At 31.9% G+C, this 18187-nt stretch overlaps 1 protein-coding gene across 9 annotated transcripts in view; it reads right to left on the reverse strand.

The window, feature by feature from the left end:
• Positions 1 to 2311: 2311 nt before the first annotated feature.
• The window catches only part of Fas3 (fasciclin 3), a 295828-nt gene continuing 279952 nt past the window's right edge, over positions 2312 to 18187 (reverse strand). For 5 of the 9 annotated variants that reach the window (XM_011639743.3, XM_089074636.1, XM_011639742.3 and 2 more), the window contains 4 exons: positions 7351 to 7381; positions 7028 to 7108; positions 4789 to 4960; positions 2312 to 3980 (listed from right to left, as the gene is read on the reverse strand). In XM_011639743.3, coding sequence (XP_011638045.1) covers positions 3786 to 3980; positions 4789 to 4960; positions 7028 to 7108; positions 7351 to 7381 — 479 coding nt within the window. In that variant the 3' untranslated portion in view covers positions 2312 to 3785. Of the gene's footprint in view, positions 3981 to 4788; positions 4961 to 7027; positions 7109 to 7350; positions 7382 to 8255; positions 16393 to 18187 lie in introns of those variants that run through there. The other 4 variants (XM_089074639.1, XM_011639746.3, XM_011639747.3 and 1 more) reach the window with 2 other exon arrangements.

An 18187-nucleotide genomic window follows, 5' to 3' on the forward strand; every position in this document is an offset into this window, starting at 1 on the left:
ATATCATTGAATTATTAATAAGAACATCAAAGAGTTATTGTTATTGATTAATAAGATTCGATCATAAACGATAAATAGTATGTAACTATTTTTATTAATTTATATTCTATGACCACATAATATCTTTCTATCAATAATTTCTAAGTAATTTTTAACACAAAAAATATCACATAATCGACAAAATTAATTGTGTGTGTGTGTGTGTGTGTGTGTGTGTGTGTGTGTGTGAGCATTTTTAATATAAATTAAAATAAATGTAATGAAATATATTATATATACTTAAATAAAAAATTTTTTATATTTTTTTTATTTCTTTTTATGAATTTTATATCTCGTTACCACCCGATTCTCATATAATTAACAGATTGGCAGTCAGATGTTGATTTAGCAGTAATACATCTACACTAAATATATAGGATTGTTACAAGATCAGAACAAAAAAATCTTACATATTTATGTAATTATACACAATAATTGCACGTATTTAATTTTGGTAGAATAAAAATAGTTCTACATACTATCTCTACTATCTCTATTCAAGAATTTATTTTAATATATCTAGAACAAATTATTCAGAGAATTAATTATTAATATTATTATGTTAATAATAAATAATAGTACATTAATAAATTATTTTATTATATTAATAGCATCTCATATAAATGTATTATTTGAATTTTCTCTGGTTAATTTAACATGATAATTATATATCTTATTATAATCTTTGTTTTAAAAGAACTTTTAATCTGCTGAAGAAGACTCAGTGTAGCCGAAACGTTCAAATATTTAAGTTTATTTCAAGTGACATATTATTTAGATTTCATAAAAATTTTTTTTGTATTAATGATACTTGTTTTGTTTACTTTATTACCTTATTTCTTCGTTTTTTTTGTTTTACATACACGAACGTTTATATATTTTCTCTTATTATAATACATTATTGGTTTCATAGTTCAATAACAGGTGCGATAAAAGAAAAATTTGAAATAGGAAACGTAATAAATAGAAAAATATGTTTTATTTTAAAATATTATTCTTCCTCGGAGGATATTTTCCGAGCTTTAAATGTTTGTTTATTATTAATAAGAATGTTATATTTACCGCATAGCGATCTTCAGTTGTCGGTCGTTATCTTATCAGCGGATGTCAGAGAGTGCTTAGAAGCTAATTTAATCATTAACATATTTGTAGAGACAGAGCGCATTTAAAAGACATGGTTTTTCCAAATATAAAAATAGTTTTGTACATTATTGGCTTAATTTTGAGCATATGCCAATATGCTCACACTCTATCACAGTACGTGTGTTCGGAATTGTCATAAGTAAATCACGCCTGAATGCGTGCCGTGGAACACGCGAAGCGCGCGTCTTCATGAGGATCTCTTCATTTATAAATTGGATGAATCGAGGATCTGCGAAGACTGCGCGTCTGAGATGATCCAAGTAGAACTACGACTTCCGGAAGCGTGGAATTTTAATCAAGCGGAATCGTTACAATCCAGCACTCGTGCAGCATTAAATTAAAAAATTTATATTCATGCATAAATCCCTTTCTCAATTTTAAATGTATGATTTATCAAGTGTTTCCAGACATGTTTCCGTAAAAGAATTTGAAGATTTTAGAAATAGGTATAATAATTAAATGTAAAATTTGAGAGATCATTTTATATGTATTAAAAATTATTTCATGTCAATTTTATCTCAATTAATAGATACGTTTGAAGCAATTTCGAGATTTGTAATTCGTTAATATTCATATTAATATTTTCAATATTTTATTTTATATATATAAATCAATATTATATTATGTCTTTACATTAAATTAGTTCTGACCAAGTTTTGTATATAAAAGTGTTGCATATCGATATCCGTCTATCTATTTGGATTATCTATTTTGTTCTTTATGTAATAATTTTCGTAACGTGCGATCAATCTCAGAAATTAATCTGAGAAATAGTTACAAATTTTACTCATATATGTATTTTATATATTATGATTACATTTTCTTGAAATAATAATAATAACGAACTGGATTGAAACACGTAAAAAATTTCTGACAATGTCAAATTAATCTTGTTTGTAATTATCGTCATGAGCTACGAAAAGATTACAAAGTGAAAGTTAAGAAAGACGAAAATAGGCAGGAAAAATATTAATAATGCGTGACGCATTCTAAATCCGAAAGTGTGCTGTATTCTTTAAAATAAAAATCTAATTTGTAGTACCGCTACGTTTGTAGTACTAAGAAATAGGAAAATTTGTGGGAAATTGGGAAAGATATAGTAAATCAGAAGATATAGATACAAGCTTGATAAATGTCATATAATTTATTCATATACATTTTATACTTATACTTATTTATTAAAATAGAGACGTAAAAAAAAGTAACGAAATTTGTTAGTATTGGACGGTGAAAGACATTTGAATCGATATAATTATAAGTTTTACACCTAAAATATAATCGAACCAATCAAATGATATTAATAAATGACTTATATCTATTGTATCGCCGTTAAGTGATTAGTTTAATATAATAATATAAGTTCACATTTTTGCAAAAAGTGATATTCAAAAATTATGCAAAAATACGCGATTATAATATGCAAATCTTACATATAGTTAAAACTAATTAATACAGTTAATATAGTTAAAAAAATTTATCGCGCATATAATAAAAAACACGATACAATCTAAATATATAATTTATAAGCACATTAAATTTCACAATATAAAAACGATAACTTCGTTTAAAAGTCGTTTCTGCATTTTTATCCATTTAATGCTAAATTTCTTTTTTTTACGTCAGTATCTTTTTTTCTCATAGCTGATTTTTAGGATTTCTCGCGCGATTTATTTTTCCAATTTGAAATTATTAAATCGCCCAAACGACTTTTAAGCGTATAACTCGCACGCAGTACAATTATTATTATTACTTATGTATTATTTAAGTGGATAATAACAATATTGATAATAACGATAATATTTAAGTACGTTTGGCGTAATGTAAACCAGTACAATGCGACAGTCACATATAATTAAATAAAAAATTTAAGTAAAAGATAGAAAAAAATACATTTTCTTACAGAATTTTTTTCACAAATATACAAATTAAAAGTTTCAACGATAAAAAATTTCAAATGAAATTCTTCAGGTAAAAAAGAGTTCGACACTGAAATGATTGAACAGTTAAGATCTTATCTTCCATAAAATTTTCATCAAAGAATTATCGCATGCAAATTATAAAAGAACATTGTTGCTTATTTCAACAAAGTAATTTGCATACATCTTTCTGGGACACGTTATGACCTTACGAAGCAATCAGTTGTTCCAGTTAGTAAAGATAATCATTTTCTCCTTGCTCTCAAATTTGATAACCATTGCGTAGAAGACCATTGCGTAGAGAAGGTCAAATCAGAGTATCGATCGTATATTATAAGATTGCTTACCGTACAGTAAAAATTATCACATGTACGGAAACACGTAACCCCGGAATTTTGATTAACGAGGAACGTCAACAATAACGTTTCTTTTACACGAATTTACATTACTTTACATGAACGTGTAAACGATCTTGCGACGAAAGATCAATAACGAGATAACATAATCCTTGAAATAATTTTCTCGCGCTCCAAAGCACGTGTCTAAAATTATACGTTTATTTTCCCTTTTGTTCTCTTTGCAAAGAAAAAAATCGCGTTAGATTTTTTTAGAAGAAGTGATCGTTGTTCTAATGAATGAAGGATGAAACACACGGTCGTTCACTTAATTGCTTTTGCGAAGATGCAATTATTTGTTTGCTGCTTCCTCAGTTTCTGGTTTCGTGTACAAGATTTCGGCATATTCCGTTTTGTCTTCATTAATTCGGCGAGGTACAACGCCTTGTTGCTGTTGCGTAAGATCTAATTCCGCGTATACTATTCCACTCTCGCCTGTCGGAGGATTTGCTCTGCCTTCCTGCACAGTTTGCTCGGCAGTCTGAAGCTACATCATATTTTCAGATACAAAACGCGTCGATAAACATTTTTTAAAATTAATGGATCTTAATGATTAAGTGTGCAATTGTAAAAATTATATATATTAAAAAATATAAATATTATTATTCATTAATATATTATACATCTTTTTTATAAAAAAATTATGTAAATCCGATCGTAATAAGTTACTGTTTCTACACTTGAGTGAAAAAAATTTGCGCGACTCGATTGAACATAACTTTACATTTACATAAATACATATTCAATTATTTATTTCAAACATAAAGCAAAAACAAACTGATAAAATTGTCTATCCATCGTATAAGTACCGTATAATCCGAAAATATCGCATTTAAATTTATAATTTCGTGATCTGAAATATCAGGGCACATGTTATGTCTTCTTCTCATCAACTCAATTATTCGTTTAATTAGATACCTTTCTAACAATCAACATTTTCTTTCTAATTTTATAAGAAGAAATCTGATATAAATTGTAACAAATTTTTACAATTTTTCATAATATAATTTTCAACATTTAACACTGTTGTTCAATTTATATTGAAGATCTACAGAAATGTAAAATTTATCCTTTTTTAAGTTTATTAATATAAATATTAATATACATATTTTTATAACTTTTCTCCAACGTATATGTATGATGTTCTCCAATGTATGATGTTATTGTACGTTACTAAACACATGTAATTTACTTAATTAAAAAAAAAATGACATAAATAACGTAAATGACGTAAATAACGCAAAAGGAATAATTAAATTTAAATTAAAAAAAAAAAAAAAACCGATAGTAATTACCTTCTCGTCGTCGACGGTGACAACAGTCTTCATGGTATCTGTATCGGTACCGGATACTTTATCTTTGTTCCTTCCAAAGAATCGGGATAAATTGATCCTCGGTCTTCGTCCTCGGGCCGACGCTCCATCTACCTCCGATCGGGAATATCTGCCAGCGCTCTCTGTGTCACTTCTAGGTGCACATATGTATGTATATTTATAATAAAAAATAATTAAATTGTCATTTTCGATGCGACACAATCTCGCCGACATAATTGTGTAATAATAATTTTACGAGAATAGCAAAACATAAAATATAAAATAAAACATAAAATAAAAAGTAACAAAACATAAAATAAAAGTATGCAGCGCTTATATAACATTGACTTTTTACGGAATGACAATTTAATAAGTTTGTTTTGCCTTGACTATATAATTATTAATTCCAATAATGACGTACGAAATAACAGTATGTATGTATGTGTAGGTAAGTATGCATCATGTCCGTTTTTTTAGTTTAGCGAATGACTGAGATTAATAAACCATTAAGAACACTTTTAATTACCATATACATGCATAAATTATCTATTAACCTATATCTTCATGTCAAGCTTCATGTAATATTAATTATTAGATTAGTTATTAGATTTTGTTTATTTTTTGCTAACGCTTATGCTGGTTTGCTCTCCTTGTGGCATACAAATGCGAATTTAAAATTAAAATTATCAAAAAAAAAAGGATATTATAAAGAATGCAAAGTATTTAAGAAATATAATTTTTGTGAAGACATTTTATTAATTTGTCAAAAAGATTTGCTGGGTATTACCGATTACGTCATCGATTATACATAACAAGTACTATAAGTGAAATTTTTAGAAAGTTTCACGTAATATGGTAAATAATGTGATAATAAACATTGTATTACACATGATGCAATTGATTATCCAATAAAACCTAACAGCGTATTACAAAATTAATTGACTTGGCGTAGCGTTAGTCGTTTAGATGCATTCAGGAGTTTTACTTCCGTAAGTTACAAGATAAGCGCCGCAACACAGATTGCTACATGAAACCACAACAAAAACCGTACTGAACAAAGCACGCATGTAAACGAAGCATCAAATTTTCACCCTATGATATTATTACTAAAGAGGAATCTCAATATAAGCGGCCCTGATTGTTCGAGTATAAATATGATTATCTAGAAAAATACGAGGGCGATTCGCATGTCATAAGCAGCGATTACGATTACTTTACCATGCCACGTATTGAACTGACCGGCATATTTTCTTACTCGGGGACTCGCGAACTGTGAACTTTCGTCATCGAGAGTAAAAGTATTGCGATAATAATTACTCGAGTTACGAGCATCTCGGCACGTTTCGAATTTTTTGCGGCTCGTCAAATCATCGCGAAGTCATGTTGAGAGTCTTGAAGTCACGCGAGCTCAGGTGAGATCTTTGCACGCGCGAAAAAATTCTTTGTGCCACCAGAGATATTATTGCATCGGTTCCGCTTAACATTGTTTCTTTGTAACCTTCACTCGTAATTATAGATTATAAAAGCAAAAGTGGAGCACAGAATAAAAAAAAAAAAAGATGTCATATCGCTGTGTGGAACAGAGGAATTGAGTGGCTGTTTGACTCGGAGTTTTATTTGCCTGGTATATTTCACAGTAATCTGCGTAAATGCAGCACGCAAAGTTATTCAACATTCAGCACTAATACCAATTCTCATTTTTTGTCTTTGTTCATCTCATTTGATAAATGTGGTATGAGAATTAAGTCATTTTTTTTCAGATCGCGCTATGTTTAGCGTGGTTATATAACATTCGATACCAGGGATTTATACATTAACGAATTTTTTATCAATATTATTCAAATTCTTAATTACTTTATTGATTTTTTAATTGTAACGTTAAAGCCACGAAACAATTGTAAAATAATGTTTAATTTGTTTCCGTATAACGTCTATCGATAATGATCCTTTCGTACTTGTTCTTTTTTTGTTCGTGGGTTAATAAAAAGTTTTAATCTATTGTCACGTAAGATTTATTTTTACTGGCAACATCGTGAGACGAGGAACAGTTCCCAGTTTGATCAAATTGCGTAGAAAACGGGGCGACGAACAATACTTTGTTGGCCGCTGCCTTTCCGCGCAATTTAATCCAATTTTGTCCGGCGAGTAAGAAAAGTGAGCGCGTCGGCGGACACATCCGACACATTGCGAACGAGTAAAATAAAAAGAAGCTGCTGCTTGCCTTTTTCTAACGACATCGGCCGTAGTTTTCGATTTGCCGGCGTGAAGAAGACTAATGCTCGTCGCTGGGTCCGCGAAGTCTCTGAAAATGTGCATGCTTGGCAAAACTCTACGGAACGTCGAGAAACGGGTCGAGTGACGGGAAAGCGACGAAGAGATCTTTCTGTTCGTCCCTAAATCGCGTCACAAGGATTAAATTAAATTAAAGCACTACGAAGAATGAAGTATTAGTTAAGACGCCTGTGCAAGTGTAGATACTGGTAAGCGAGGGTGCGATCATGTGGGATGGTACATTAACGTATCGTAATTTCGGTATATACTCACGACTCCCCGAAATTCCTAGTAGATGAATGACCTGAAAATAATAAGAGCAAGATTTATGTTTCAATTTGGTTATTAAATATGAAGTTCTTTGATACTACATATTGTATGAATCCATATTGTATGAGTAACACAACGTATATGCTCCTCGTAATTTTTGTCCTAATAAAAAATATGTTTCAATATTTCTTTATTAATATATAAATGAATATTTTGAGAAATTATTATTTTTTTGTTAAGATAAATTTTTTAACACTAACATTTATTAATGTTTTTGAAGATTGTATTATGCATTGTGATTTATGCTAAATTACATTGTTTACTAGATAATATTAATATAATATAATTTCATATATAATTTTGTATAGGATTAAACAATTTATTAATTAAATAAAAAAAGAGAATGTTATATAAAATTTATAGAATTTATCTCTATATTTAAAGTTTAAGATTCTATTCTAGCGATTAGCTAATTGTTAAAAAAACTTATTTTCAATTTTCATATCTAGCTGGAAGGCAACATTGTCAGTAATGTAATCATGCATTATATCATTAACTCTTAACTGATGATGTCAATTTGCATAATTTGTACGTTTTTTCTGCTTGTTGTAATTGAAATTCATGCTTTAACTACTCGTGTAGTCTTAAAATGTCTCTTAATTGACGATGAATAGCAATAAACTCATCTCTTCACACTTATTAAGAGAATACATTTTGTTAAAATTGTTAAAAAAATCTCATAATCTCTCTTAATGTCACAATCTGAAGATTAATATCATTGTGCTATTCAATTATCATGTTCAATAATCTTTATTTTTAGCTATGTATCATTCTACAGATAAAATCTTAAGTTTGTAATACAAAATAAGAGGTTAAAATTTAATGATAGGACGATATATCTCTCAACATTTATACATGTATTTAAAACAAATGTTTTATTTCAAAAATCATACGATATCTAAGTATAATATCATAGCGACGAATGAACTTATAATTAATTATACATACAGCTCTCTATATATTAATTTCATTTGAATCCTTAGATATACTTTTCTCGCCTATCGCATTGTATCTACAAGTAGAGATACAAAATGTTATCATTCCTCGCGGCATGGCTAGCTCATTTTAATTGCGACTTGTTGTGTAACGTCATTTAAACTGTTTCGCTTGCCTAATTAGACAGTCAGCGATCTCTGGACTTATTCCTGAAACTGATCGCCAACGGCGCCGTTTCGATTGGGCCCTTAATCGGAAATGACGAGATAACGATGTCGCGTAAATGTAATTTCTCGATAACCGCGGCATTTAATTAGCTTCTAAAAATGCTTCAAAGAGAAGAGAACACCAATTGCAGGTATTTAATATATTTTCACGATCCGGCGAATCGGCGCCGCCATCGCGTTTATCATCTTACTCTAGACTTACGTTTTAACATAAATATATCTATATAATATAATATATATAGTATATATATACCCCATTGTATGGCCAACGATCATGCTCCTTAATAACGTATATTATCTTTTCGATAATATTATGAATTTTACAAATGTTCATTCAATCTCTACTTGTTACAGGGCAAAAACGAAAACGCGATTGCATGCAAATGTGTATATATGCGTACACTGTCCCGTGTATATATTCACATTTATATACATACCTCAAAGCATGATCATCGAGATTTAAGTCGTAAATACTAAAAGTATAATTACATTAAAATTAATTAATTATAAAAATTAATTATGCAAGAAGTGTTCCATTAATAAAATGTATTAAAATTTAAAAGGGAGGTCTGTACGCAAAGAGTGGGCTCGCATATAAACGTTTCGAGTCTCCTTTCTTTTTTTCATATTATACGATAAAATCATGTTTAACGATCGTTCGATCGGAATGAATAAGAATAAACAGCGCAATAAATCGGAATGAGTCGCAATCTACGACGATACTTGTGTCACGCATTTTTATAAACACTGATAATTCATTCGAAGCGGGTGGGTGCCTTACGGTTCAAGTATTCGTTCTTATCGAGTAAACGTGTTAGCTCATTAGGTTTTTTAGGTTAAAATGAAGGTCATATGGAATAGTCTCTCTTATGGCATTTTATAAATATGACAGAAAAATCGGCTTCTGGCAGTGATCTTCGACGTGATCTTGCTCTCTCTACATATTTCTGGATCTGTTCGAGCTAATCTCAGTCAGATTCATTGACATATTTTTCACGGTAATCTTAAGTAACAGCGTCCGAATAAAATTGGTAGAGATGAAATTAGTAAAACTTGTAGAAAATATAGATAAAAGAATAAATGTTTGTCTTGCTAAATCGAAATGTAGCATAAGCGAATTGATGAAAGAACTTTTAATTATAAAATACAACACTCGATCTTAAAAGATTCAAAATATGGCAAAATTTTCATGGTAAATCTTTGCTTCGCTTTTGTTTTGTTGAAAAAAAAATATTTTATTTATAATTTTTCATTTTTATTCACTTTTTTATGCCCAAGAAAAACATTTAGACAAAATATAATTAAACGATAAAGTTCTATATATAATTTTTAAAAAGAATTGCTAGGCATTAATGTATAAATTCGCTGTTACTTATTACGTGTTTTGAACGTGTTTATACATTAAGAGCGACTTTCAATTAGTAAAAGATTCCGATAGAAAGTTTTTGAGGATAGGTCTTTATAGTCGTTTATTCGTGCGTTTTATTTTTCAATAGAGGCTCACAATAGTGAGGATTTCACGTAATATACCTAGCCTAAGACGGAAAATTGAACGTTCAATCAGTTCTCTCTTCGTGCCGTTTCTTTCTTTCTTTTTTTTCTTTTTTTTTTCTTTTTTTTTTTTTGGAAACGTTGATCTCTCACTTTTATGGAGTATTGTAAAACATTTAAAAATCGGATGTGACCACATACATTACATTATTATGTATATAAAAAATTCGGATCGTTCTAGTGTGCCGCTCTTATTCACACTCGCTACAACAAGATCGTCGCGATGCGATGATATACAGAACGCCGCAATATCTTTCTCCTTTCCATTTCGTATCTTTAGGTAAACGCGCGATTTTTCCCCTTTCCCGTTCATTTTTTTTTTTTTTTTTTTTTTTTTAGGCTCTATTACATACATTAACGTACTGATATTAGTATACATAATATATATTACCGTGATTATACATATATAATGCATAAATTATACACATATATATTTATACTATATATTATATATTATATATACTAACAAATCGATATATTCGGGTTGAAAACTGAGGCGAGACAGCCTCTGTGTGACGGCGCGGACAACGCGTTCGGCCTCGCGAACGGAGCTTCCTCGGAGCCGGCAATGTAGCGTGTTCAGTAGTGTTCCTCGCAAGTACAACACCGATATTCATTCTCTCTTTCCGTCTGTCTATCCTACGACACTTTCTTTCCTTCGCTTCTAATATCGCACTGGAAAATAGTGGGGTGGAAATAGCGGAGGAAAACTTTTACCATATATATTACTGAAGAATATGGACGGAGGGAAATAAGAGGACCTACCTTACGGCCGAGAGGAAAAGGGCACCGGGTAAGCTAGCGGGATAAATGCTCTGTAACTGTGAAACGCGTAACGTTTCCCTTCGTTTTACTATGCGAATCGTAAGGAAAGCTCGCTCGGATACGACATCGGTAGAAATGACATCGGTCGTTCCAGTTGCGAAATACTAGCGTATTTTTAATTTCCCCCTTCGTTACGGCCCTGCCTTCCTCGCGCGCGTCGCCCCTTTCTCGTCCCGTTTCGAAAAAAGTTCTATCAACTCCCGTTAAGTAAATCTCATATTCTCTGCCCGATAATATCTTTCACCCTGAAAAAGTTCACGGATAACGACAGGTCGATTCGGCAATTGGAGTGCAAGCGGATAAGTCTGTCATTTATTCGATCGGCATTCACAAGTTGCAAGCCAAGTGCCCCCGACGCAGAATATATAATATCCGGTACTGTTTTTTTATTCGCGATCTTGTACCGTTATAATATATATATATTTATATTTATATATCTTTATTTATATATATATATATTTATTTATTTATATGTATTTAGAGTATGTACAACACGCAGTAGAGATTCGACCGTCGACCGACGAGCTGCATCGGCGTTCTCGAATCTTGATCGAAATTCGCACCTCGGGAGCGCACGATCAATTCTTTACCATATTCTGCTTAATAATCATATCATATCTCCGACGAGAATCTCGATGATCCCGTCGGTCTCAGCACGGCTCTTGTAAGTGAAAACACGAATGCATCCGGTAAAACAGCGGAGGAGCGTACGTGCAGAATTCGGAAATATATGATCGATGAATGGAACATGAGAGAATCCATCCTTTGGTTCTTATACGATTTTCTTTTACGCAATGCCGACGAGACCTAACGTTGTGTATACGGTGTATGCGCGTGTATATGTATGTGTGTAAATTGTGTGCGAGTATTCCGTTTAAAATTGCACGATTGCTTTCGGTGATTAGCTGAGAAGCAGTCACCTGTACAAATAACACTTATTGTCAAAGGCAACAATAAGGATTTATAACGTTTATTTCAAACCTTCCGCTTATCGTCGTTATGTCGTTAATCATTGCAGAAAGTATTTTCGGTATGAGTGTACAGAAATGGATACAGAATATATGAGATTTGCGATCGAAATAAAAGCATATTTTCTCGTATAAGCATTAAAGCATTTCGCAAAAGATTTACTTAAAATCTTAATGATTAAAGCTACAAATAAAATTACAATTAAATAACACTCGACTAATTTAAATAAAACTTGTTTAATTTAAATAAGAATCTGTTTAAATTCATCATAAAATAAATTTTTGTTATTTATTTACATATTTTAAGAATATCCATTTAAAATTTTAAAAAAATTATATTAATTAATTATACCATAATTTCTATTTTCATCAAAATTTGTCGAGAATTATGTTTCGGAAGCTCGATGCAAATCTCTCAATAATCCTGTAGGATGTGTCACATATATAGTTAGTTGGATGAAAAATATATTTAACATGCCATGCCGCTGGCGATGTATTTAATATGAAGATGATTTAAATCATGAAGTATCTTTCGCACAAACTTTTAATAACATGATAGGCTTTAAAAATTTGATTATCACAATTGTACTTGCAAACTCATATCATTCACTCTTAGATATGATTCAATTTGTATGCCCAGCGAATTAATTATATTTGCCATCCAACAAGTGAAATAGGTTGTGTGTGTTGTTGAAAAAAAAAATGTTTAATTTATTGAAACTAAAAGTTACGTCTTTTTTTATATAAAAAAATGTAGTTATCTGTATAACTACAAGTGCCGCTTTTACAATGATATAATCATATACATACATTGTGGCAAATATATAGAATAAAAAATTACGTCAAACGGAGACTGTCGATCAGTATATAATACTGTCTAGTGACGTATGGAGGGATATAATTTGTTTTATCGTATTTATCGTAAGAATATCATATAAATCTTATTGGCTGGATGTCCGTCAATCTTATAATTCACGGTCGAATGCGAATGTATTTTACATATTTAAATACCGCATATAAAATCGCTCTTTTTATAAAACGCAATAATTATTATATATAATTCGTTTCATAAATGAGATTTTCTCTAAGTGGAATTCATATCTTATAAAATCGTGTAGATAATCAAAACGTCGTTAAATATTTAGTTATTATAATTATGCAGAATGTTTCGTAAGTATAAAAAAAATAAGGATTAAAATTAAACAATAACAAAACCAAAAATTTCGAATGTCTAATTAAATTTAAATTAAAATTTTGAATGCATACATTTAAAAAAATTAATTTATCTCATCTTGGGAAAATAGACTTCTACATGTCTTTAAATTCATTATTAAATAAAATACAGTATTAAAATCTTATTTAAGAACTTACATAACATTCTGTATATTCGCATAATGACTTTATTGTATCCTATATATATATATATATGTAACTTACAAAAAGATCTCTTCGATAAAATGTATTTAAGTAAAACACATAGTAAAATGTCAGGAATGTTACAATATTTGTAAAAATGTTACAGTACAAAAGACATTGGATAATAATATTCTTGCCTAATAATATAAAAACACGATAGCACTTTTGACCTTGAAATATCACGATATTTTTTCCCATGTATTTTTCGATCGTTCCTGCTGTTCTCTTCCATCGCATCTATGAGTATTATACATTAAAATTTGATAATTCGTTGCGTCGCTTGATAAAACTTTCATAGCGCTAAGATCAGAGTGCATATCGTGATAAGAGTGTAGAGATAAAAAAGCTTCCATTGAGATTCATTCCATTGAGACCGTTTTCGAAAATCAACGTCGCAAACGCATCGTTGCTCTTCGCATAGAACAAAACGTTATGTGATCACAGTATTAAACACGTTTTCCACAAAGATCCACATTTCCGAAAACATTTTTAGTGAATTAGAGGGGAATATCTTAAGGAATGTGTTCTTTTGCCTCAAAATAGCAACACACACACACACACACACACACACACACACACACACACACACACACACACACACACACACACACACACACACACACACACACACACACACACACACACACACACACACACACACACACACACACACACACACACACACACACACACACACACACACACACACACACACACACACACACACACACACACACACACACACACACACACACACACACACACACACACACACACAGTGTTTCCTACACAAAAATCTTACTTCCGAAAAGCTAAGAGATTTTAGGATTTTCTTTATCCCTATTAGATCGAACGTCAATGGCAAATTGTCGAAATAAAAACCAAAGACAACGATTTTGATACGAGATTATGGCAAAATAAAATTTTATTTAATTTTAATTTTATTGTAAAAAATTTTCGATTTTACATTAATTCTATAGACACTGTTTTCAAAAATATTAAAACTGTAGATATTTATAGACACTATTTCAAAAATTATAAAACTATGACAAATCGTTATTTGACAACGATCTTTCGTAAGAATTAATAATTCCAAACTTAAAGATTCTGCAATTGACGATCACTCTGATAGAAGTAGAACACGCTGTTTTCTTCAGATAAAAATAATGCTCATGTCAAATGACTCCATACATGTGTAAGTATTTACGTGTATACATATGAGCATAAAGTCTCATCATGTGTGTAACAATTGTATCGTTTCGTGTATATATGTATGTGTTTGTATTCGTGTTTATAAAAAGTCGCTCGGCTGCGCAATTTGATTTGTTCCAGTTATCATGAGGATGCCTATTGTCGGGGTCGGCGCGCCCCAGCAAAATTTGTCATAACTACTTTATAATCATCGCTAAGTTCGGCATGAAAAACCACATACGTCCAGTGGCGAGCAAATTGCGGCGACAATCTCCCGATCGCCATTCCGTATCTCGACACTTACAGATCCGTAAAAAAAAAAAAAAAAAAAAAAATAGAAAATTTAGGATTCATACATCAGATCTTACCTTACAAAAAATTCTAGTTTTTAAATAACAAATATTTCATATAAAATTATATAATCGACATGGTCAGATCAAAGTAATAGTCGTATCGACTCAGTTCTCGAAATCTTAACAGATATCGACGAATAGCGAGTCTAAAATTATGCAAAATGACGCGTATCAACAAAATCGTATTTTTTACTTTGAGATTTTATTAATACGCATACTTATAAAAAAAACTACGAAGAAACGGAAATATCTGTAAAACAGATTTGTCTTTTATTGGCGAATGAGTGTGAGGAGATTCGGAACGCCGTAACCGAATAAGTCGATGGATCGAGAACCGAGCCTCTTCGACACGAACACTTACGGTCGTACTTGAAGGCTCAACCAGCTGCCGTTAAAAAAAAAATGAGAAGATGATGCATGATTAAAACAAAATTCCTAATCCTAATTAGAGATCCTGCTATTAATCAAGATTTGATATAAATGCATGAATTCATATCTATAAATAATCGTCACGATTTTTTTTTTATACAAAAAGATTCGTCAAATAAAAAACAAATGCATCAAAATTATTTATATAAAAAAATTAAAAAATAAAAAAAGAAAATGTAATAATATATTCTGATTTTAACTCTCTCGTCCTCAAGTTATCTTTAAAATCACTTTTAGATTATGCAGCGATTATTGATACCGTGATACAATAGAACACTCGTCTTATATATATATTTCTTTTCATATAATATAATCTTTTCTTCTCTTTTTTTTTTTCTTATATAATCTCTTAACTCCATCTAATCCATTGTTATATAATTATTCTAGGCATTTCAGAGAATCACATTCAAACAAGTCAATTATACGACAAAGTCGTTTTACGGAAATTTATATATAATTTATATATAATATTCTAGTTTATATAATTAATAATTAATAATCTCTTAATACGTAGCTTTTCTGGCTTATCGCGGAGAGAACGAGAGAGTTAAAATTATTTCGTCTTATTCGCGCGGTAAAAATGAGGATGAGAAATAAGTAGCACCACTCGCTCTACGACGATCACTTTTCGATCACGACACTTAACGGAGGTGTCCACGCGCTTTATACGTAAAAACGGAAATCATCCAGGAAAACTTGGATCGTTATCGCTAAAGTACAGCGTGACGTGGAAAAGTACGACAGCTCGGTTTTCCCGTACGAAGGAAAGGTAAAGAGAGAGAGAGAGAGAGAGAGAAGAAGGAAACGAGGCGAGAGGAATGCGTCCCTTCTCTTTTTTTTTCTTTTTTTCTTTCTTTTAGACGGGCGTATCCGTCTTCTTCTCGTCCTTCTTGACGTCTTTGATGTCCGTACGGCCGTTCACGTATTCGGTGCTCGTGTGTATCGGATTCTCTTGGCCACCCTGCGGCACCTTCTCGTCGATGATACGCGGGTCCTCCTGATCCTCGTCGTCCTCGTCGCCGGGCGTGATGTGCGCCTCGCTTCCGGCGCCGACGTCACCCGCAGTCTCCTCGTCGCCGCGACGCCTCGCTGCAACAAGCAACGCCACGATCGGTCAAGGCAAATGTGCGTGTGTGGATATTCTACCATTCTTTCCCCTTTCTCTTTTTGTCTTTTCTTTTGTTTGAAACGCTCCGCGAGAAACGCGAATTCGCCGTTCGCCATATACTCGCGTCGGCCATCGAGCGCCGTTTATCTTGTCAACGAATCGATATATTGTCCGGGTGTTTTTCTGTTCGCGCATGACGTCTCTCCTTATATATCACGTAACGTAAACGAATATTTTGTTTTTGCACAAGTCGTAATTTATATCTCGCTATAAAATATCTCGGTCGGTGAGGTTACTCGCGAGATAGCGAAATGAGCTCGACGTTAATTAAATTTGCGTTAAATCTTGAACGTTCAATTCCCGCATCAAAATTTCAAGGTAGTCGTTTGATTCCAATTAACTGGAGAATTTATTAAAATTCGTTTATTAAAATCGATCGTTACGCGTCCATACTTTTTCACAAAGTTAAGCATTTAATGAGTGAGTTTAACGCGAAAATTTCTAATATTCATTACGCGATTAATGTAACAACTCGTGACGCAACTCGTGACTGCACGAGGGCACAGTTATTACACCGTGTATTGCATTCGCTGCGTTATTCATAACGCGTATTTTTCAAGCGTATCGAGTGTGTAAATGTCATGTGCCCGGAGTAAAAAAGGTTGTATCTAATTATCTATGCTACTGAGATAAAACATTCAATTTGCATCCCGTGCGTCACATATAGAAAGTACAAATTAATAATTGTTTAAATAATAAAATATCTTAACATTCACAGGCATGGTCAATTTGCACTAAAGTAAATCTCGATCCAAGCAAGATAAATCCAATCTCCAATCTAAGCAGGACAAATTTCGCAAAATCAGATCGGATCTTCAGTTATTTAGTACTTATTTTCTACTAATTTGTATCACCAATAAAAATGTTGGCCGCGTATTGAAAAAAATGTGATGCCGCTAGCTTAATAGCTTATTAAGCCAGCAGGATCACGTTTTTTTTTTTTCATTTTTTCAGTACGGCAGTACAAAATTTTTATTGGTGGTACAAAATGAGTATGAAATAAGTGAAATAAGTGAAGGTCCGGTTTGATTTTGTCCTGATTTGATTCTGCTAGCTTAATGGAGATATACATCGAAGTAATTATAGCGAGAGTACACTTTGTCGTCTCTCTCGATATTAATTAGCAAGTAGCAAAAGGATATACACTCAATTTGCGCGCGGACGGGGATGTAAATAAATAGCGAAAGATTTCTGAAGTGATAAACATGCTTGTACGAAATCGGAATCGGGGAGAGAGGAGGAAAATCACAGTTCTAGTAGTAACCAAAAAGACGCTAAAACGGCGACGAGCAGTGTCAGAAAGCACGCGAAGGTAATCGGGCGGACCGATCGTTTTTTTTCTCAGAACACAATTTTACCACACTTGCCTTTGCCGATTGCTTCTCGTTGCTTGTTGCGAGAAAGAAAAGAAAAGAAACGCAATGTATATCCATTCTCGCCCAGCGTATTCACACCACTCGATTTTCGGAACGGTATCGATTCGTATAAAAATAAAAATTATGGTTTGTACGCAGCTTCACATTGCTATAAAGATTTTTGTAGTGGTACTGTAAAATAAATAGTGATACGTTGATTGATTGTTACTTCAATTTCGTTATACAATTATTGTTTTACAATGTAAGAGCGATAAACCGATACCGTGACGATACTACAAATGACATGCTAACAAAATCACGTAGTGTAAACAGGCTGTAAGACTTGCACAAGAGACGTGCA

The sequence above is a fragment of the Pogonomyrmex barbatus genome, unplaced genomic scaffold (genome assembly GCF_055798465.1).
Source record: "Pogonomyrmex barbatus isolate J1 unplaced genomic scaffold, ASM5579846v1 scaffold17, whole genome shotgun sequence".
In the NCBI taxonomy this organism is placed as follows: domain Eukaryota; kingdom Metazoa; phylum Arthropoda; class Insecta; order Hymenoptera; family Formicidae; genus Pogonomyrmex; species Pogonomyrmex barbatus.